The 23,751-nt window shown below is 38.0% G+C and overlaps 2 protein-coding genes across 3 annotated transcripts in view; one reads left to right on the forward strand and one right to left on the reverse strand.

Annotated features, from left to right (window-relative positions):
- ttc33 (tetratricopeptide repeat domain 33) overlaps window positions 1–13,949 on the forward strand; it is a 34,730-nt gene extending 20,781 nt beyond the window's left edge. For both annotated transcript variants that reach the window (XM_079814362.1, XM_079814361.1), the window contains exons 3-5: window positions 1,385–1,466; window positions 5,545–5,676; window positions 12,338–13,949. In XM_079814362.1, coding sequence (XP_079670488.1) covers window positions 1,385–1,466; window positions 5,545–5,676; window positions 12,338–12,706 — 583 coding nt within the window. In that variant the 3' untranslated portion in view covers window positions 12,707–13,949. The remainder of the gene's footprint in view (window positions 1–1,384; window positions 1,467–5,544; window positions 5,677–12,337) is intronic.
- A 5,136-nt stretch (window positions 13,950–19,085) lies between these two features.
- ptger4b (prostaglandin E receptor 4 (subtype EP4) b) lies at window positions 19,086–23,444 on the reverse strand. Its single transcript, XM_079815754.1, has 2 exons — window positions 22,405–23,444; window positions 19,086–21,245 (listed from the first exon to the last, which is right to left on the reverse strand). The coding sequence occupies exons 1-2, from the start codon at window positions 23,230–23,232 to the stop codon at window positions 20,652–20,654; spliced, it is 1,422 nt and encodes a 473-aa protein (XP_079671880.1). The 5' UTR covers window positions 23,233–23,444; the 3' UTR covers window positions 19,086–20,651.
- Window positions 23,445–23,751: the final 307 nt, after the last annotated feature.

Below are 23,751 nucleotides of genomic sequence, written 5' to 3' on the forward strand. Positions count from 1 at the left end.
TTTAATAAAGCGAGATTAAATACATAGTATATTTAATTAAAGTTTTGTGTAATATTTCGCTTGACTGTTTGCATTTCACTGTTTTTATTCCTTTTGAGAAATACGGAATCTGTTGTTGTACAAGTGAGATGAGTAAATGCATGCAGTCTAGAACAGGGTTCCTCGAATCCAGCCCTAGAAGCCCACTGTCCTGCAGAGTTTAGCTCAAACCATGATCAAAGTCACCTACCTACAATTTTCTCATGGGTCTTTCTCAAACGGAAGGCTGCATATCTCGGCTGCCACGTCATCAAACGTTGCCGAAGGCCATCTCAATTTGAAGGATCCTTGGAAGGCAGCCTTCGTTTCACCTCCTTCATTCGGCCTGTTTTGTAGGATGCATCGGATGTATCCTTCACGGCCTTAAATCACCCACAATCCTTTGCGATCATTCCAATTCATGAAAACAAACTGACGGAAAATGAGTTGGTACTACAAGCCTCAGAAGGACTGGATTAAGAAGGACGCAGTCTCTGTACAGATGCAGCCTTCCTTTTGAGAAGCACCCAAAAACTCACAAGACCTTGACTTGTTTAGGTGTTTTTGCCCTGCAGAGTTTAGTTCCAACCCTAATCAGTGGCCCTCCAGGACCGGATATGAGGAACCCTGGTCTAGAACTACAATGTTTAGACGCTTCTTGACTTACTCCCGATTTCTTTCAACATGGGGACAGAGGTGTCAGTAAAAAAAGAAAAGTAAATTAGATATTTTGTTGTAAATTTAACAGAAATGTTACTTGAAAAAAGTAATCTTATCGAGTAACTTGCTTTACTTGTAATGCGTTACATCCAACACTGAAGATTGAATTATTCCCCAAGTCTTCAACTTCATAAGCCACGCAAAATGCGTGCTTTGTTTGGTCATCACTATATCTGTTCTGTTTACTATAATTAACTACCTTTTTGACTCCAATTAGCTACTAAAATTGAATGTTTTTTTTTTCTTCTAATACTTGCCAGTTACTAGACTAGCTGAAAGATGTAGATGCTGAAAGATGCTTTTCATTTCATTTTGTGCTCTTGGTATGAATAAGATCATTCACTGGCAATTTTTTTCATACAGTTTGCGTTTGGTCTTGCATAATAATTTAAATTCCATTTGTCATATGAATCTACCTTGATAAAAACAAGTTTGACATGCTTGAGGTTTAGGCTTTGAGGACAGTTTGTTGTAATTGTTAAAATGATGAAGCAACCTGCTGCTTGTAGAAATGAGATTCATCAAGATAAAGTTCAAAAGTTATTGTGTTTGCATTCTTGAATGTGTATTTGCATATACTGCAGTTGTGTGTTTGATCCTTTAAATGATAATTGACCGGGGAACTTTCTGTATGTGTTTGCTCTAGGAACTGGGAGGCATTGAAGAGGTGGGACGACGCGCTTCAGCTTACACCAGATGATGCAGTTCTGTATGAGATGAAGTCACAGGTAAAAACTGTTTATTTTTATTTTTATATACACTATAAAATTGATGGTAAGTCTGCAATAGTGGAATATACTGCAGATGTAGAGATTCACAGCTGTTATGCTGACACACTCTTTTCCTCGCTTCTCTCTTTTTCTCTGGCTGTTATTTTCATTTCCTCCTCCCCAAGTTTCACTCGCCAAACACACTCCCTATCTGTGGCTTTATAACAGAACATTTTGACATCTAGGTTTTTTTAAGTATTCTCCCTTCTCTTCTCTCACAGTTAGGTACTGCACAAACAAACTGTATCTTACAGAGAGAACACTTTGGACAATACTGTACCTCTCCTTCACTCTGGATGTAACTGCTAATTTTAAACATCGTTCATGACAAAACAGCCCACTTCAGCATAAATAAAATGGTGCCATTTAGCAGATGCTTTCTTGTGTCTTAATGTAGGGAAAGCCCCACTGGGTTTAAGAGGACTTGCTCAAGAGCAACAGTTATTACAGTTTGTCATTAACTCACCAGTTTATGAGTCACATTTACTTGGGATCGGACCTGGGATCCTTTATGTTATTAGCCAAGATACATAACCATCTGTCTACCACCGCTGTATTTGTGAAGAAATATGTTGAACACAATGAAATGTTAAAAACAAGCAATATTGAAGGAGTGCTTCTCACTTGTTGGCTGCTTTTCTTTTATTATCCTGTCTGTCTGACTAATGGATAAATAAAAGAGCAAAGCTTTTAAGATAATAAGAAATGAAGCAAATTTCACAAATAATGTGAAAATAAAATGTTTAAATGTATGACTGATGTTGAAAGTGGCAGTTGTGCAATATAATTGTATTATTGATATTTTCTTATTCACTGAGTGGTTGTTAAAGTAATTCCATGAACATGCCATGGTTCATTGAGTTTGCTTCAGCAGGTAGGAGGTGGTTTCTGAAAAAGTTCAACTTTATAGATCACAATCTTTTAGCAACTTGTAATGAATAGTAAACCTGTTTTACGAGGATGAATGACAGCATTAAGACCATATAATGTGCTGGGAAAAGAAAAAAGCAGTTTGACGACCCTCCAGGCTGCTCCTTCAGTGTTAACAAGCTGGAGCAAAGTCTTTATCCAGTGACTTTGTTGACAATCGCCTGCTTTTGCACAAATCACATGGTATATATGCCAAACACTTAATAATTACTGTTAAAGTTACAGAACAGATAGTATTATTTTTAAGATGGCAGAGTTAACAATTCAGTGGCCCAATGGTTTCGGGCTATGATAAGCCAAAGATGCCTTTTTTTTAAATTTAGGATTTGCCTTTTTATCTCCTCCTCCTTCATTGTGTACCTCATTCACTCATCTTACCTTTAATATCCTGTCTTTTGCACTGTCATCTGTCCATTATACACTCCCATGATCTCATCTCAGCTTTAGCTCTGACAGTCAAGATGAGAGTCTGCTGACAGGACAATACAGGATCTTGGATCTGGCACAGACAAGAGTTTTTCAGTTGATTATTTTCATCCCTTTGACAACTGAATAAAACTAAACAGAAGGTATTGATAGATTTTAAAGTTCTGTAATTGTAATAACTTTTTTTGAATTTCTCTTCTTAATTTTTTTTCTATCAGAATAAAAATTACTGAATGGCCCTAAATGTAGATGTTTGCATACTTGCTTAGACACACACACACACACACACACACACACACACACGCACACACACGCACACACACGCACACACACGCACACACACGCACCTGGTTCACTATCTTTGTGGGGACTCTCCATAGATGTAATGGTTTTTATACTGTATAAACTGTATATCCCCTTACACTAACTGCATACCTAAACCTACCCATCACAAAAAAAAAAAATATATATATATATATATATATATATTCCTCATGGAGTCCCCACCGGGATAGAAAAACACACACACGTATGTGCTTTAGAAATAAATATACGCATGTCCATTGGCTCAGCTAAGGTGAGTACATATACACTCATTAATATCACTAACATAGGACAGATGGCATCCAGCAGCAGTCATCGCATCTAGTCACTTGGTCTGTTCAGTCTGTAACCCTGTTTTTTTTTCTTTTTTCATCCTTTCACAATCCCTTTTTCTGTATATCTCTCCCTCTATTATTGCTCACTTTTTGTTAAACTCCCCTTTCATCGCTCTTCATCTTATCTTTGGCTTTAGTGTCTTGTCTTTGATGTCTCTGTAACCCTGTCTTTTGCAGTGTTGTTTTTCATGGCACGGATGTGTGTGTGTGTGTGTATGTGTGTGTGAAATGACAGGTTGTACTCTGCGCACCTTTATTTCCTGATTAAATTTCCTATCAAAGCAATAACGGTTGGATGTTCTCATCTAGTGCTCTCATTCAGAGTCTCGTAATGTGGGTGCAAACTCCAGAAACTGGATAAACCTAAATCAAATAGTCTATGCCAAACTCTGAATGTAACACAATGATAGAACAGGTTTTACCATACAAATGTGTCTCTATTAGTTTTACAACAAACAAAAAAACGCATTTACCCATTCCTTTCCATAAGATATACTCGAAAAAGTGTTACAAAGAGGAAATCAATGGAAAATTGCATGAATTGGTTTATGACTTGTCAATTTAGCTAAAGCTTATTGTATTTAACTATATACAAAAGCGTTCCTTGTTGGTAATGGATGGCAGTGAAGCTTCACTATAGGTCAAACATCTATTTGTCCATTGAAGTCATGTCAGAATGATTTAATTTGAGTTGAGTGCATATGAACGACAGCATAAAGCCATAATTACCAGAAGAGAACTCTGTACTTTCTTTCAAATTGTTATTGATCATAACACATCATTGTGAATATTGACGTTTACATTTTTTGTTTGCCACTGAACACCTAATGTGCATTTTAAACCTAAAAGCTTCCTGTCAATATGAATTTGTCCAGTCAGTCCATTTTATTCTGAACAAAATCACTTGAACGCACATCATGTCATTATGATTTCCAAACTCGCAAGTAGGAATTTCCCAGAAGCATTTGAGTGCAGCATAGGTTAGGGTGTTGTTTTAGTACTGGTCGCATGGCTGTCCTTATTATCCATTTCTTGTAAACCAAAGTAGTGACCTTTTCCTGGCTGATCCCATGATCATGTATGGGGAGTGACCTGAAAAGAATGAGAAGGTGATGACTGAGTGTGTGTCTCATTAGAAATCTGATCGCATTGGAGCAGCTGGTTGGCTCTGGTCTTGCCCTGATCGATCTACAAGCAATGTTTGAAATCAAGTTGAATTTGCATGGTTTATTTTTTTTTTATTTGTCCTCTCTTTTCTCCCACCATGTTCCCTGCATCTGCTTATCACACACCTGTTTAATGGGACGCTAACCTCAACACGTGAATCTAACATTTTTCCCCCTGCCTGCAAATTCAGAACCAAACCTGCTGGAAACTAATTATTTACAGCCCAGTTGTGTCCTTCAACTGCGGTTACCCTGGCAACACCCTGCATTGTATAAAGCTGGTATTTACTTTGATTATTGGTCTGACCTGAATTTAAAGGCTTTAAGTAAATAAAACTCCATAATGGAAACATCTGTGATGCAAGAACATCCTCATGTTGTCACGTAGTGCAGTGTTTGCTCACTCATTGTCATTTATATTGTCCATCTTATGACCCAAGTGGATGTTTTGCAATGTGATAACACTTTATTGACGTTTAAAATAAAATGTTAAATTACATCAGATAGATATGAATTGAGCTGCTTAGTCTTGACATTTATTTGTAGGCCAAACTTGAAGTCTAATTCAGTTGTCATCTCAAAAATTCTCTAATGTGCTTTTTATTCCGTAGTTTTGGATTTCTGACTAAAATCTTATGAGTTTGTTGTGTTCAGAACGACTTGAAAGTCTTGTAGTGTGTGATCCTCAGTCGTTTGGTTTATGATGATTCAGGATTTTTCTGTAACCATTTACAAAGTCGGCAACTGTATGATGCCTACGGTTCTGAAATCTGTTCAGATTTAAACATTTGTGCTGAGAATATTTCAAGAGGTGAGTCTGTCAACTTGTAACCTTTTTAAATGTGTAATCCTTAGGTGTTGATCACCCTTCAAGAGGTGTTCCTGGCTGTGCAGTCTGCAGAGATGGCCACCAAACTCCGCCCCCTCTGGTGGGAGGCGTGGCAAACTCTGGGCCGAGCCCAACTAGGTCTTGGCGAAGTGGATCTAGTAAGTAGATTTTACGGACAACATCATTGTTAGTCATAGTTATCTTGCCAGTCCTGTTTAAGCTATAAGTATACAGTTAAATCAGTCCTGACAGGTCTTAACATTCATAGAACCACCACAACATTTCATTTCACAATATTGTTTTTCTCTCCTTAAGAGAACCCACTAAGAAATAATCATGTTGTTCATAACTGTGTTTGAATGTAATAATAAGTCAACAGATTCAATGTCATTTTTAGATTCGACGAGCAGAGTTCTGTTCATTGATTACCTTTGGACCGACCTTATTTTTTTGATAGTGAACAGTGTATAATAAATGTCTTGCATAAAAATATCAATATCAAATTTTTTAACTTGTAATTTTCTTACTTATTGTGAAAAATTACTGTGCAGAATAAACTTAGGAAAAGAATCGCTGATATTGACAGAGACCGAAACATCACTATATTAAATGTAATATGAATTATTATGTGAAAATTAAGTTATTAAATTAAGTTGTTATACTATTTTTTTAGGCCTATTCAATGTTAAAAATGATGGCTTTCAGTTGTACTGTAATGTTGAATAGTATATAATTATCCTCAGAAATTGACAAAAAAATATTTTAATTAGTAGCCCTATTTAGGCTTTATGAACAGCCGACCTTGGGAATCAGTTATTGAGGTGATGAACTGTTTCCACACAAGCAGTTTACTCAGCGTACTGAGGCATCTCTGCCATTTGTAAACAGAACAACCTCGAGTCCTGTTATGGTATCAGTGTCTTTGCCGCACGTCCTGATTTTGTTGAGTTAGACGCGTTCCTGGTTCAACATATTTTGTTGATCCTGGAAGAAAATTCCTGTCTGAAAATGTAATCCTAACTATATCTCTACCCCTAAACCTAATCCAACCAATATGTTTGCCCTAAAATCAGAGGGAAATGATAGGTGAATAACACTGATGTAGAAGCACCTAGCCATGGTTGTAAGCCGTAACTTGACATACACTGACATAAACTTGTCCCTCAAATCTGTTTGGTTGATTAGAATGTTGTTCCAGAATCAACAAAGATGTTGACCCAGGAACCTGTTGCACTTGACGAAATCAGGTTCTGCTGAAACCAGGTTCTGCATCCTTTGTCAGTCAGTATGAGGTGAATTGAGTCCCTCTACCATTTATCCATCACACAGATAAAGTGTCATTGTGATGAAGTGTGTAGTTCAGTACAGCCAAGCCCTGGAGCATGGAAGATTACTTGAAGAGGAACACTGCCACACCTTACATGCCCTGACCTGTGTGTGTGTGTTTGTGTGTGTGTGTGTGTGTGTGTGTGTGTGTGTGTGTGTGTGTGTGTGTGTGTGTGTGTGTGTGTGTGTGTGTGTGTGTGTGTGTGTGTGTGTGTGTGTGTGTGTGTGTGTGTGTGTGTGTGTGTGTGTGTGTGTGTGTGTGTGTGTGTGTGTGTGTGTGTGTGTGTGTGTGTGTGTGTGTGTGTGTGTGTGTGTGTGTGTGTGTGTGTGTGTGTGTGTGTGTGTGTGTGTGTGTGTGTGTGTGTGTGTCTGTCTGTCTAAACACTCATCGCACACACTGAGCTTGACAGGTTGGCTAGAGTTTGAATAAATACTTTACTATTTTGGCCTGAGCATGCCATGTCAAGTAATTCACCAAAGAGAAAAATAACCTGGAGGACTCAAGTGAAATGTTAAGACTAATGTTTACGTTCTGTGATTTTTAAGAGAGCTTTCGTTTCTTAGAACTGCTGCTATGATAATTGATTCTTCGTTAAGCTCCGCCTAAAACCTTACTGACATATTATTAGACGAGGTTTTGCTTTTATTATTTTACTTATGCACATCTCTCCTGTGCGTTTGGATAGCTTTAAGTGGAACTTTATAGAAATTGTCCAAAACTATGGAAAATGTTGTTGTATGGAAAAGTTAATGCGTTGTTTAAACGTTTGAGTCTGTGCTAAGTTATCACTTTTAAATGAGGCCTGTGTCTATTAATTTGATTTATCATTTACCTTGATTCTGATTTATATTATCCACTGTTTTTAATCACGTTATTGCATAATAGAAGGAGAAAAACAGCTCTTATAACTGTTTTACAATGTACAAATCATTCCAGCCAACTTAAGATTAATATCCAATCAGTATTACCACATTTTCCTGAAAATCATGCCGTTCTTGGAAATCTACAGTTCATTCCAATGGAAAGATCTGTTAAGTTTGAGCGAGAAATGAAGAGGTTGGAGATGAAGTATCAGTTGTTTTCTTTCCTGTAACAACAATATATTTTCATACATTTTAGGCATCACAAAAGGTGTAGCAAAGTTTTTCTTATAAATTACTGTTGTTGTTTTTTTATTATTTTTTATTGCAGTGACCGATCAGTTGTTTCATATTGTGAAACAAATTATCAAAAAAATAAATAAAATACTAATCTAAATGAGATCTTGTGGTGAAAAATGTGGATAGTTGGAGAAATTTGAAGTACATCAACGAGAGGAAGTCTGTTGTTTCTCCAGAAGATCGTTATGACATTAAAAATTATGTGGTAAAGAATAATGAAAAAATTAACCATCCATAAGCATGGATGAATCATTTACAATAATATCAATAACATGCATTTTGAAAATAGATTGGATGAATTTCTGTATCATGTTGACGTTCATGTTATTGTTATAACCTAGGGCTGCAAAATACTGAAGACAAATGCGATATGTGATGCTTTGTTAAATAATGCAATATTCGATATGCAATACAATATTGCTTTAAGTGTGTAGAATCAATTTAAATTATATATTTAAAAATATTTAAAAAATGAAAATGATATACATGTTTAACATTCTTCCTGGGGAAAGAAAGCCACACTACAACTTCTGAAAGTGAACAGCAGTGTTTTAGCATTACATAAAGAGTAATGTCACAAATCTGGCAATGTAATTTCAACATCAATGTAAACAAAACAAAACATTTAAATACCACTCTTTGCTCAACTTGGTAATATATAGTTATATCAACATGAAAAATAAATATTAGATACAATTATATCTAATTATCGTGTTTATTTTATTAAGAAACAATACAGAAACTGATTAATCAAATGTAAAACTAAAACACTGCAAAGCCTTCACATTAATTAAATATACATTAATATGAATCAAAGCTACAAATGTTATTCCGTCAAGAGCATTGCGTGACTTTTCTCTTTATCTTTTGTCGTTTGACTGACTTATTAGACTGCTGTCACTTTAAGACCTAATACACGCATCCAATTTCTTTCCCAAATGTTTACGTTCACTGAAGACACAACCCACCAGAGTATGAGTGGAGTGAGAGCGGAGCGGCGTGATTTTGAATGGAGTGAGGAGCAGATGTTTGCATTGTGGTTTTCACTCGCTCCGAGCGCTCCACTACCACTCCATCACGAGTACAATTCATGCCAACAGCCTATAATATAACTGCATTTTTAGCCAGAACTCACATGTTAAACACATTTAACTAGCTTGATACAGATGGATAACTCAAATCAGAAAGAATGTAAAGGTTATGATGATGGCGATAGACATGAGCGGGATGTTCAAGGAATTCTTTTGTACCTTCTACATACTGAATATGATCGGGTGAAAGCACATTTTAAACAGGTAGCACTTATTCACATTCAAACAAATGTGTACAGTGCTTATCTGTTTACAGTTGAGCAGAAATCTGTAATGTAGTGACCCGTAGATAAAATAACTGATGAAAACGTACTATTTTCATCTTTCCAAACAAAATTTGCATTGCAAAAAGCAGCAATAATATTTTACTTTTAATGCTGATAAAGCCTAATAAGCTTGGCATGTCGTAGAAACAAACGTTTGCACACTAGTGTTCCAATAAACCACATTGAAACTCCTTTTCTTTATTCATTTTTTTCATTTAATGCATGTTATAATGCAAACTTTTGTGATATTTCAGAGCTTACTTAAATACTTAAGCGTTTAGCTGCAAATTTCCTTGGAGTGAAACGGTGTTTCTGATATCAGTGAGCGAGGAGCGGGAAATGGTGAACCCAGAGCGGAGCTGGAGCGGAGTGATTATTGAAGCCGCTCCGCTCCACTCCACTCACATACTCTGTAACCCACTGTGTTTACATGAATACTCGCCAAGACATTTTGACATAACAGTGTGTATTTGACCATTGGAGTGCTATAATCTGCAAAAGAGAACTGATTTCGGGATCGCACACTGTCTGAGAGGCGGCTTGTGCTTGCGCTTCGGGTGAGTGTGTGTGTGTGTGTGTGTGTCAGAGCAAGTCCCGCAATGAGTTGTTTTCCACTGGTTATTACGCATATCAGTACCCAGACCAACCCAGTCTATTCTCTGCCATTTGCGTTGACCTAAAACGTACACTTTTTGCAACGTTTTGAAATAGCCTATAAAAAATCATGCAGATATCGCATGCCGTTGCGATATGCATAAAGCGATGTGTACATTTACGATCATTTCGATATATTGTGTAGCCTTATTATAACCACATATAAGTGTCTAGTAACTTTTGTTTATGGATACACACACACACACAAACATTTTGTAGGATTCGGCACTATTCAGTTTGATGTGTTAGTCACTCCTAATAGTAGGGCAAGATTGAATGAATCTGTGCCATAACTTCATCACAACTGTCGAAATCATCATCTCTGTTAAATCAATCAGGACCCTGGAGGAGAAAAGGTCTCCCAGAGCCATCACATGGCTTTATTCCTCATTAAAGGTTTTCTTTTTGACAAGGGCTGGATTCTTGGCTCCGGCTCACACTGGCTCTGATATTCTTCCTCTTTCAGGCTGATACGTGATCTAGTGTTTCTGTTGAAAGAGTCGATCGTTCCTTTTGTAGATTGTTGAGTCAATAGGGCAATTATGAAGGTAAAACGCCCCACTAAATCCTATTTATGAATTCGTTATTTGCTCAGGGAATGAAGCGAGAGCAAATGTCATTCTCTCTCCCTCTTTTATCCCCTCATCCCCTGGGTAACATGAACAGGTTGACTGATTCACAGCAGGAACAAGGCTTTAGACCTCATACAGAAGTAAATGAGCATGTGTTATTGCAGTTCTCCATAGACTGAACGACCTCTTCAACACTCAACTAGCTGTAATGCAGTTGGCACATAAAAAGCCATCTTCATAACATACATATTTTGCTTTTTTTGACAGCGATTTTAACATTGTGGATACTGGATATTGAGTGTGGAATACATCTGTGACACATCGCCCTGCATATCTGACACATGCAGTAGTTCAGTGTGTGTAATGAAGAATGTGATGCTGTTGCATTCATAATAATGTGGTTTGCAGCTGCTGTTCTTTGTATGCAAGCATGGATGATGTGATTTGTTTAGGCTTATTATCAATCCGTACTTAGTTTTATTGAGCTGAAACCACATGCCTGTTTCTTTTTAACTGTTGTTTTTTGAAGTGGGTGTTTGGGAAGAAATGGGAAATGGGGAGTTGTTTTAGTACACTTTTTTTGTGTGTGTTGTTGTTCCAGAAGGCTGCAGAGGTTTATTTTATCTTGAGAACTAGTGAGGAGTCATGAATGCTTCTGTTTGAATGTGGAATAAACATCTGTTCATGCTCATTGAATTGCAGTGCAGCACAGAGTCTGTGCATGTTGTATTTTAGCAGAGTTAGCATTCAGTGTGTCACTGCTTTTGGTCATATCAAACATTAAATAATTTAATAAAATAAAATAATTTATAACACTTTTTGCTTTTATCATGTTTTTTTTTGTGCAATGTGACCCAAGCTTTGCTATAATATTCCCACATTTATTGGCTTCAATTTAAAGTTGTTTTGAAATCTAAAGTTGATTATTTTGAAAAATGTAATATTTTTAATAAAACCGTTTTGGTATACTGTATCACCCATATCTATATCATTCACACTACTGTTTTTAAAGAAATTGGTGACGCTTTACAATAAGGTTTCATTAGTTAACATGACCTAATGAACTGCAGCATTTACTAATCTTAATTAATGCAATGAACTGCTGGATTTTCATAAACTAACAATAACAAAGATGAATAAATACAGTAACAATTATGGTTAGTTAATACATTTAACTAATGTTAACAATGAAACCTTATTGTAAAGTGTTACCAAGAAATTCAGCAAGGATGCATTAAATTAATCAAAAGTGACATTAAAGATATTTGTAAACATTGATTGTAAAATTGATTTGTATCTCAAATAAATGCTGTTCTTTTGGACTTTTCATTCATCAAATCCTGAAAAAATGTATCACGGTTTACCCAAATTTTTAGCATCATTAATGTTAAGTGACACTTTTTCAACATTGATAATAATAACAAAATGTCTCTTGAGCAGCAAATAAGCATATTGGAATGATTTCTGAAGGATCATGTGACACTGAAGACTGGAGTAATGATGCTTTGCCATCATAAATTACATTTTAAAATATATTCAAATAGAAATTATTTTTTTATTCGTAATTAAAATTTCACAATATTACTGTTTTACTGTATTTTTGATCAAATAAATGCATCCTTGGTGAGAGACTTTTAAAACATTTTTAAAAATCTAACTGAACCTTTGAACGTTACTGTATATCTATATCTGTGCATTCTTCATCTAGTTTCACCTTTGCTTATGTTTCATGTTCCGTGTGTGTTCCAGGCTGTACGGTCCTTCCAAGTGGCGGTGCACCTGCATCCGTCTGAGCGCCTCCTCTGGGAGCAAGACCTAGGCTGGGCCTTACAGCTCCGGGAGAAGCAACAAGCTCTCCGTGAAAGGACGACACAGGAAGAAGAAGCCCGAAGGCTCCTTGTGGAAGCTCCAGAGCTGAAGAGCGATTATGATTTTGAAAGCGACGAAGTGATTGAGGCTTGCACAGCCATGGCTGATAGACAGAAAAAATATGAGGACTTAAAGAAAATGGCGGTTGTTGTGGACACATGCGGGGTGACCAAAGAGGTGGTTGTCGAGGATGACGACAAACCCACTTCATCCTCACAGAGTGTTTTAGTCAAGGCGCGAGGACTCTGAGGGAAATGGAGGCTGTTTTTGTGTCTCCTCATCTGTGTATATTGTTTAGATTATGTATGTATGTGCTGTTGATTTGATAATCCAGGGTTCTGATAGGCTTCCTCGTAGTGTTTAACACAGCTACTATCCCCTGTGAATTTGTAAAATGAGCACCAGATTCCCAGAAGAATCTGAAATGCTTCTGGATCATTTTCACCCAAACAGGAGCATAAATTCCTTCCTTTTACTAAAGCTTTCTGTGGTTATTTAATTGCCTTTAAACAATCCCCTTTTAATGTACACACTTAGGAATGTCGTTCCCAGTTGCCTTTGCTTCAGTCCCGTTTTATGTGAGATGTGAACCCTCACTGGGGACCAGAGTGCCGTTATAGCAGTGAATCTCTCTGTGTTTCTCCCACTCAAGTCTGAGCACATGCCACACATTTGCTCCATTACCTATTTACTGACTATTGGTGTTTAGTTACTTAGAAATGAAGTAGCAGGAATGTAGTGATTGGTTAAACCCTGAGCTAAAGGTCGTGCAGAAGAGGAGAGAGGTCATGCAGGTGATATGATCTGTTAACTGTCATCCTAGAGAGATAGTAGAAAACAGCCCATTAGTTGTTGGTGGTGAAATTAATTACACATTAACTTTACGTAGCCCCTTCCTGAGTGTGTTTTGCATTCCAATGCACTGCTCCGATCCGGAATTACAATATAATCATGTGAGCATTTAAGGATACACAGTAGACTTGTAATCAATGGCAAGACAGTTAAGAGGGACAGTGTTTTTTAAAATTATTTAGATGTACTTTTTTTAACATCTATCCAATCTTTTCCAGAAGTATAGTTTCTTTAATTAGGATTATCCAGTCCTTAATAAGGGGTGGTTCAGTACCAACCCATGTATAATGAATTTCCTCCCTTACATCAGTATTGTTTTAAAGACATCTGAGCATTCCAAAAAAGGGGAGGGAAATACACCCAGCAAGCTCATGAGTGAGGAGGCTGTAACCTTCTGTTTACATATTATAGATAGTTTATCACAAACACCATTCCAAAAAAGCAGCAACCAAAGGGCATTCCCAGAGACAATGAAAGAATGTTCCGATGCTGTTGTTGCATTTAGGACATAGGGGAGATACACTTGTATTTATTTTGCTATATTTGTTCAGAGACCTATAAGCTCTATGTTAAATTGCATTTCCTTAAATGTATTACAGACAGACACATTAAAGGGTAGTCTGATAATATCTTCTCAGGCATTTTTAATGTCACATTTTAAGTTCTTACTCCATGCTTTTCTTTTACCTTGTAAGGGATTTGGGTTTTCTGGTCTGATAATCTGGGTTTATGTATCCAATCTAGGAGAATCCTAGCCTGTATTGCCCATACTATTTAAAGTTTGGAAGTGACCATCAGTGGGCAATTGTAATTGTAATTTAACTTTAGGTCGCTTACTGGCCCAAATAAATTTAGTGATAGTTTTATTAAAGGTCCTGTTCTTCGTGATCCCATTTTTCAAACTTTAGTTAGTATGTAATGTTGCTGTTAGAGCATAAATAATACCTGTAAAATTATAAAGCTCAAAGTTCAATGCCAAGCGAGATATTTTATTTAACAGAAGTTCCCTTTCAAAGCCTACAGCGAACGGCTGGTTTGGACTACATCCTGGTATTTCCTGCTTTAATTACGTCAGTAGAGCAGTTTGTTGACTAACCTCCGCCCACAAGAATACGCGAAAAAGGGGGCGTGGTCTTGTTGCTCCCTCGTGGAGAAGAGGGAGTGTTGCGTTCGGTTCGGTTCGGTTGCGTTTGTCGCCATCAGACGCTGTTATTTCCATCCCGGAGTCAAATCACCTTTGTTTGGCCTTCAGGGGCTTTAGTTTGAGTGCGTTCATCTCCCCGTTATGGTAAGAGGCGTGACCTTCTCAGGCAACGTGTGCTAAGCTGCTGTCGAATCACAACACGGGAACCGCTGGCACAATCAGAACTCGATACGTATTTCTGAAGGAGGGACTTCATAGAACGAGGAAATTCTCAGGCCGTTTTGAGGACAGTGAAAACAGCGGTATACAGATCAGTAAATTGTGTGAAAAATACTGTGTTTTTTTACACATGAAACATTAACACATATTATATTGCACACTGTAAACACAATCAAAGCTTCAAAAAAAACACGAAAAACGGGACCTTTAATGTCTTTTATATCAGCATTTGTCAGATTTAAAAAAAAAAGTCATGGACAGCGGGTATAGAATCTTTGGGAAGATTATCATCTTTATAAGATTTTGAACATCTTGTGAAGTCTTCCTTGATACAGGAAATTGATGTTTTAAAGGGGTTATAAACTGGCTTTTTTAATTATTTTATACTGTTGTCTGAGGTCAACTTATGACGTTTGTGTGGTTTTTACATTCAAAAACATCATAATGAATAAGTAACGGGATATTTTTCTACCCTGGTTTTGAGGCTCTCTCAAGACACGCTCTGTTTTGATGGGCGTGCCGCACTGAAGACTTGGAAGTAAACGCCCATGGCTAGGATTGGATAAGATTTGCAAATTTAATGAGCTTTAGCTCCCCTCATTACATGTGTGAATTGTTTTGAAAGCGTGTGGAGAAATGCTTGCAAAATGCCTTTATCAAACAAACACAATGATTCATCTCTCCTCCACCCGCGATTGATTGGAATGTTATTTATTACTTGGCCGGTCCGATCGGTGAATAAATGCGAACCTTACACACGCACGCACGCGCAAGAAAGGAATGTTATTTCACTATTTAAGATAGCCTGTCAGCAGGCCATGCTTACGCTTTGGTAGCCGGTCTGAAAAACATAGGCCCGGGACGTTTGGCTTTGCGAGCCCTCGCCCATAACGTTACAAGTCCGAGTCTGATCACAAATGAACCAATAACACCTCAAATAAAGGATTCTCCAGCCTGTGACAGCGTGCTAAGGTATGTTAAGTTCGACACGTACACATAATCAATACGATCTGTAACAATGCAATACTATCACACAGAGCCGCCTCAAGGCATAAGTGAACTAAGCGGCTGCTTAGGGCCCCCTTGGCCACCAGAGGGCCCCCAAGAGCACAGGAAATTACTCTCCGGCAAAGTTATTTTATGATGATTTAAATCGCGAATTGGCCTTAAACAATTATTGCAATAAATTGCAAAAAGTTTTCTAATATGCACGGATTGATTCTGACAGTGTTGCACCAGCTCGCAGCGCCATTGGCTGGACACTATTCACTTGTTAGTCAGGGTTCAAAGTCCAAAGTGCGAGAAAAATCGGAGCTAAAACTTAGCTACTCGTCAGTTGCCCAGTAACCTTTTTATGAATGGATGGATTTGAGAATGCGCTATATGGTTTAGTGCGAATATATTGTCTGACGTGCTGCATGTTTTTGACAGAGTAGACAGCATAGCTTCCAGTTTCTCACTTGAAATTATAAGTTGTGTAGCCTACATTTTGGACGTTTTTATTTATAAAATAAAAAGGTTCTTTCTACACCGTCGAATGGAATACAAAAAACAAAATTGTATTGCCGGCTAAATAAAAGCTCTGTTTAATGTTTGAAAGAAATCAACATTTCTTGTTTTTAAAATAAGTCTCTTCTTCTCACCAAGGCTGCATTTATTTGATTAAAAAATACAGTAAAAACTGCAATATTGTGAAATATTATTCCTGTGATCAAAGCTGAATTTATCATCATCACTCCAGTCTTCAGTGTCATATGATCCTTCACAAATCATTCTTTGATGATTTGATGCTCTACCAACATCTATGATCATCAGTGTTGAACAATGTTTTTAGGATTTAAAAAAAAAAAAGATTTCTATTTCAGAGAAATGCTGTTCTTTTGAACCTTCTATTCATCAAAAAATCCTGGGGAAAAGTGAGCAGCATTTTCAGCATAAGAGACTAGGCCTACTTAAAAAAAGTACATATCCCAGTGTGAACTATATTGTAAGACTTACTGTAAGACTTTGAATATTAAAGCGAAATGGTGAAATGACGCAAACAAATGCGCAATGTCTTACGCACATGAGCTGGAACTAGCATGTTTATTGCTCGGTAGCGCGACCCGTTTAGCTCCACGAGTCGATGGGCGGGGCTACAGAATCAGACGTACATATTTATCTGTTGAGGTGGCGTTTCTGCATTCTATGAGGTCAATGGTCGATATATTCTGAGATCGAGCGTTTTCTAGGCCTGGTGTCAATAAAAGCTTTTCTTTGACTAACAAGGAAGTTTTCAGCTCTGAAACTCACAGGAAATTCTTATATCACGATGAACTTTTATACATCAAAGGGTCAAGGGAAAGTTGATTTCTCAATTCATCACCCCTTTAATATTGGCATCATAAAGTTGTGAAAGTTTGGGTGTAACGCGGATAAATATGTGATACCTTTAGGAGACCATTTGAATGGCTTAAAGTCCCAGTGAACCGGAAGTTGCAACTGATTTTATTTCAGTGCTGTGATGTATTTCCAAGCGAAACGGAATATTGAATAGAGGGCAGGGTTTCACTTCAGCGCTCCTCCTCTCCATCTCACGCTCATAGCAGACTAACGGTTGGAGGGGAGTGGTTAAGGATATTCAAACCCAAGCCGGCGCATAGTCGTCATCGGAAAGGGAACGCCATTCAAGACCGGAAGTTACTTTTCAGATTTTGATTAAATATTACCACGGCAAACAATTTTTTTATGTGTATTAACTTGCACGGATTAATTGTTCACCCTAAGACCTGTAATGTGGGCTAACAAAGTAAATAAGACCGATTTTAATTTCATGAGGACTTTAACAAAATGTTATATCCAGAAATGACTCCAAATTGCATTATTTAATCAGTTAATGACATTTGCGGGTTGGTTATAGTTATCAAAATAAAACACTGTGTCATTAACGAGATGATGCAAAATACGCGTGCAATGGTCAAACTCATCAGTCTAGTTCTTGTTTAAATAGAAAAACAATGGAAAGCAGTGTAGTGGAAATGCTGAAAATGCACTTCCATTGTAACAAGCCTTACATTTTATGTTGATGATTGGCTGTTACTGGCACTAACCGCATCATTCATAGGAATTCATATCTGCATTGATACTGTCCAGCTGTGTGCGTGGGCTGCAAACCGAGGGATTTACGTCTCTAATGCTTTTTATTCGGCACCTGTGGGACCTGGCGGATGCTTCCAGCATCCTTCTGCCTCCTGCTAATCCTCTGCTAATTGATGCTTCATTCAAATAAATGAGGATACTAACGTTTTCGCTAACGATGATTTAGTTAGGTGGCTGGAACCGACGAATCCTATGGACTGCTTTTGTCAGTTCTTATTTATGTATATGTAAGGTACCAGGACAGGTGGCAGTTTGTACGTCATAGCAAATGCATGATTAATGCTGAGAATACTTGCAGCGGAGAGTTGAACTGATTTCCCTTCATGACCTAATGGAATTATGGGATGTCTACAGTCGGGGAAGGTCTCCGGATCTGTCCCTCTGTATCCATCATCGTGTAAGGATCATGATGATACCTTAGTGATTCACGGGACTGGTTTAGTTGGAACCACAAAGCAAAAGGAATGCCAGAGTTGATATTTAAGGATGTGGATAAAACAAGATATATGAGATGAGACTTTATAGAATTTAAAAGGTCTAACTTACCCTGACCAGTCATTTATTCTTTTTAAAATCTAATGAGCTCTGGCCCTTTTGAACAAAGTAGACACAAGGATTGCTGACACACTGGAAATACTTGAAAATATATTTTGGGTCATTATGGGTCATCTGTCTTTTTCCACATACAGATCCAGTGACCTCCAGTACACTTTGAATAGGATGAGTGTACACATTTTTTAGTCTGGATTTGTCTCATCAGTAATTATTTACAAATTGCGAACACATCCGTTAGGTTAATTGTTTTGCTCTGAACATAATACATTGCTCATCCTTTAAATCCTATTGTTTTGTTTGAATGCAAGATGTAAGAGAAAATATTTCGTTAAATATTACATCTTTACACAGTTTTGTTGGTAACACTAGGGTTCAATTCTCTACTAGTTGCTCATTAGCATGCATATTACTAGGCTATTGGCTGTATATTAGCACTTATAAAGCACATATTAATGCCTTATTCTGCATGACTTTATTCTACGTCCCTTAATCCTACCCAATACCCAAACTTAAAAGCTACAAAAACGACCTTTCTAACTATTAATACGCAGTAAATTAGGAGTTTATTGAGGCAAAAGTCGTAGTTAATAGTGAATATGTGTTCCCCATACAAAGTGTTACCGTTTTTAAACAGGGTTTCAAAAAGTTCTAAAATGTTTCTGATAATCATTCCCCTTAAATTTTGATAGCAAGTAGAGAATTTTATTTTTTAATTTTATTCAGAATAATGGCATGATGGCAGTAGTATTTAAAAAAAAAAGACTTTGTGATAGTCTGATATATATAAATTCATTCGTAATACTTGAAGGACTGGGATCATTCAATTATTTTGATGCTTCTATGCTTATATTATTATTGAAGAGTGCAACAACAAATACTGATTTTTGTTTTCAATTTTCAATTTGTTTTCAACTCAAGAGTTTATTTCAGCATAAAATAGCTGGCCATTGCACATTCTGAAGGGTCACATCGAGGTGATAAGCAAGACAAACTTGAAACGTGAGATTCATGTGTTTGCAAATGTACAAATGAAATGGTGAAAACATACAGAGTAATGTTGAATCATTTATATACATTCAGCAGATGATGGTGCTTAAGTAGTTTTGAATCGTGTCTCATACTGTTTTTATACATATATGAAATGTGAAATGAAACAAAAACCATATAACTGCTTCAACATAGAACTATGTCAAACCTGACCTTCTCACAGAGAAGAAATAACTACAGTCCACAGATTGTCCAAAACAACTACAATAAATAAGAGCATCACAACGAGACGCTGTTCACATTTTAACATCACAAATATGTACAGATGAACTCAATGGTTCCTCCTTGATGACCACTGACTGATCAAGACCTTAGTGATCGATTTTGACGGCTTGAATTTTTCAGTGGTTACAAAGATTTAAAAGTGCAAAACGTATGACCTCAAAAGACATTCGATATCTTGATAGCTTTCACAATTTCACCTCCTTAACTTTCTTGACAATGATATGCTGTGTATAATGTGTTCATGCTACCGATATATTTTGTGACGGTATTACTGTCATTAAACATATGAAATTGCTTGGGTAATTCACAGAATATTGTACATATTTTGTACAGTTGCGTCTAGCTACATCTTATATAAGTTTGAAATAGTAAACCATTTTTTTTTATGCATCAGTGGAAATGAAGTGTTCTGGTCACCTTAACGTAAGGAAAGGGACATTTTAAACCACGAGTTTCAGCACAAGAAAAGCTTACAAGGCACACTGGTTACTTGAACTTGTGACCTAATGGAGAATGTCTGCAAAAGGGAACTTAACATTTTTCAGATCTAATCAAGAGTCTGAATTTCAGAAGAAAAAAAATCAAATCAGTCAGTCAATGCAATTTTGATCTAGTCAAAAACGAATAGCCTTTTCCTGCTGAAACTTCCAATATAGACACAATTTTCAGAGCTCTGTCATTCGCCTCGTTGTCTAGAAAATGCAGGATAACCTGTTGCTCAACAAAACATTTCCTTTAAAATGCATTATGAGTAACCAGAAAACAAAGGCAGTTTGCCTCTCGATCCTCCTCCGCTCTTTCACCCTTTCCAGAACCCCATCATGTAGCAACATTCTTTTTCCTGCTTGTTTTTCTCTCAAATATCCTATCATTTTAATCTCATGAGTTTTTAGGATTTTTTTCCTTCCATATTCGCTCCAAGTAGTTCTCATTCTGTTCACAATGCTCACATTAAGCTCCTGAAATGTATTCCCCCTCCTGACATGAGTTTTTCAGGCTCACTTTCAGCATGTTTCATATGCTTCTCTCTTCGAAGCTCAAAGTCTCATCTGTAAAGGTGACTTGCAGCGGCTGGTGCTTGGAACACTGCGCTTCATTTGTATCGGAGTGTGTGCACGAACGTGTTTTCACAAAGTCCGTGCTTATTTCTGTCCTGTTTTCTCCGCTGCTGAGGTCTTCCACCTGAGAATCCTGCAGAAGGGTTTGCTCGGTTGAAGTCGAACACGTCCTGCTCTGCACGGAGTCACCACAGCAGCCCATCCCCTGTCCATCCTCCAGGGGATACAAGTATGTCTGTGACGTGCTGATCACCTCTGGATGCTCGGGCAGAACCAGCGACGGCAAATCACGAGACACAAACGATGAGCTGTGGACACCATTACTGCAGTTGAACTCCGAAGGGCTCCTCCCGTGACCCCGCCCACCGATACGGCAAAAGAGGCACTTGACCTTTTCTAGAATCTTCTGCACGACCGTCTTTCTCAGCAGGATGTAGATCCAGGGGTCTAGAATGGGATTGACAGAGGCAATTCGGATGGCCTTAAGGTCTGGGTTTAGCATTGCTGCTGTGTCTCTGTAGGGATACAGCTGATTCACAAACACCTGCACCTAGACAGGAAACAAGACATTATCTGTTTACTACTTTATCTATGGTCACCCTACATTGATTTCCGACACCAAACACAATCTTGATATGAGCACTGATATCAGATACTCTGGTTATGTCTTTCCACTATGAGTCAACACATGATAAAGTCATCATGGTATACAGATCATATAGATACAAATCCCATGCAGTGAACATCAATAGAAAATAGATGACTCATAGAATGTGTGAGACAACCTTTACGGGCTTTTTATCCATTACAACTTTTCACTTTATGTCACTCTAAAAAGGCAGGGTTGTTTCAACCCATGGTTGGGTCAAATAATTATGGAAAAACTATTGAAAATTTCAAATTACATTTTAAACCCAATGGTTGGGTTTGTCCATATTTGACCCAAACTAGGGTTGAAACAATCCTGATATGAACATAACAACATCTATTATGGGATAGGATTTGTCTGACTGTATATTTTATAGACCCTAACTGTATTTGTCATTAATTTGACCAAACTTGTTTTGTGTGTATTGGTTTAGATTTAATCTACTTAGACTATATATAGCACTGTAAGGATTGCTCTAATTTCGCTGTACTTAAAGTATAGTGACAATAAAGAATCTTGAAATGATATAATGTTAATATACCAGCCTTGTTGAGACATTGAAACTTTACTGATTCTGTACGATGCAAGGCCAATATGAAAATTCACAAAATAAGAAAAGCTTTTTAAATAAAATGTAAGAAGTGATGGTTGGTTTACACAGGAAATGAGTAGCCCATCCCATTTATAAGGGGCGGGATAAGATAAGATTTGTAATTTTTTCCATATTTTTAATTCATGAAAGAAAAAATATTACTGTAAAACTATATAGTCTATATGCACTGCTCAATCTAATATACATTTTTCAGTAGGTTAGATTATAATGTAATTCATACTTTTCGCTTGTAATTGCAGTTTTTACACTGCAATGTTATTGTAAAATAGGTTTGATACGATTTTAAACAATTGTGTGAATTCATGGACTTTTAAGTGAGATCAGTTCAAAATGAGCTAAGCCCAGCAGATCATCTTAGCCTAGTTCAAGTTTTTTCTCTTTCCCCCCCCCAGCCGTGTATGCTCAAAGTACGCTGTTGTTTCCCAAAGGCCACCAAATCCCACTTACCACTAAAGGAATGGAGCAGATGAGCACGACAACGGACGTGGCTATGAGAACAATGACCATCTGGATCTCCGCACCAGCCAGACGCGCGAAACTCCGCCTGCGCCTGATCTCCGCGACTCGCGCCTGGTCCGTCCCCAGCGAGGTCCTGCGCACGAAGCGCTTGTGCATCATGATGAGAGCCGCGCACACCAACACGTTACAAACGACGGTGGCGAGGATGAGGACGGAGCTGAAGCCGGCGTACATGTAGGAGAAAGTGGCGTCCGTGCTGTCATTGCTATGCCAGTCGATGAAACACCAGGTTCCTGGACGCTGGCGCTTCACGGATCCCAGTCCCATGCTGGGAAGAGCGCAAAAGAGAGCATTGGACACATAGATCCCCGCGAGCGTCAAACTTGCCACCCGCTGGTCCACGTAGTGGTTATAGAAATACGCATGATTGATGGCGAGGTACCTCTCGACGGACATGGCCCAGATAATACTAAGACCTGCCAAAGAGAAGAAGAGTAAAATGAACCCGGAATACTGACACAGCTCCGTCCCACCGGGCCAGTCGCCCTTCACATAGGTGGCAATGGTGACAGGGCTCGCGAGCAGCGTGCCCAAGAGGTCAGTTACGGCAAGTCCACACACGAGGGTGTAAAAAGTTGTCTCCTTTTGCTCTTTCCGTGACTTTCGAAGCACTACGATAGCAATAACGTTCCCGACCACGCCAAATATAAACATAATGACCGGGATGGTAGGGTCCATCATCTTCTCCGATTTGTTTCTCACATGCAGGTCGATGTTCAAATCAGATCGGTCACTTTGCACTCGCTCAAGATGCATGGCGTGAAATTGATGTCAAATATCCCACGATCATACTTTCCTCAGGTATGTCCCATGCGCTGTTACGCGTCTCAAATCTCCAAATCGCGTCTCGGATTAGGATACATTTCGACTCTTCTGAGCTCGGTACACATGCGATCTTCCGCAAAATCAGCCCTGTGTTTTTCTGCTCGCGAGAGGTGTGTAGTCCACAGTTGCCCTTCGTTTCAACTAAACTGACTCAAGTTTTTCCCCGAGAGCTGTTTGCCAACTCCGCCCTCGAGCTTTAGAGCGCAGTCTTGCACCCTCCTGTCACTGCAAGTTGACACATATATGTCTCCCCATAAAATACATACTAGGCTAATATTTATCTACACAATTTACACTCATTGCCCTTTGTTCGTTTCGCCAAAATTGTATCTGGGTTATTCAAGGCAAAGATGACTTGTGTATCTCATGAATATAGGCCTGTGTGTGTGTGTGTGTAAAAGATGAATTTAACAGTGAAACGCCAAAACCGACGTTTGGCATCTTTGCTTA

The sequence above is a fragment of the Gobio gobio genome (genome assembly GCF_949357685.1).
Source record: "Gobio gobio genome assembly, chromosome: 4".
In the NCBI taxonomy this organism is placed as follows: Eukaryota; Metazoa; Chordata; class Actinopteri; order Cypriniformes; family Gobionidae; genus Gobio; species Gobio gobio.

Coding starts and splice junctions, on each gene's coding strand:
- ptger4b (XM_079815754.1), bottom strand. CDS start 23,232: ATGCATCTTGAGCGAGTGCAAAGTGACCGATCTGATTTGAACATCGAC. Junction 21,246..22,404: donor TCTGCTCCATTCCTTTAGTG/GTAAGTGGGATT, acceptor TTTCCTGTCTAG/GTGCAGGTGTTTGTGAATCA.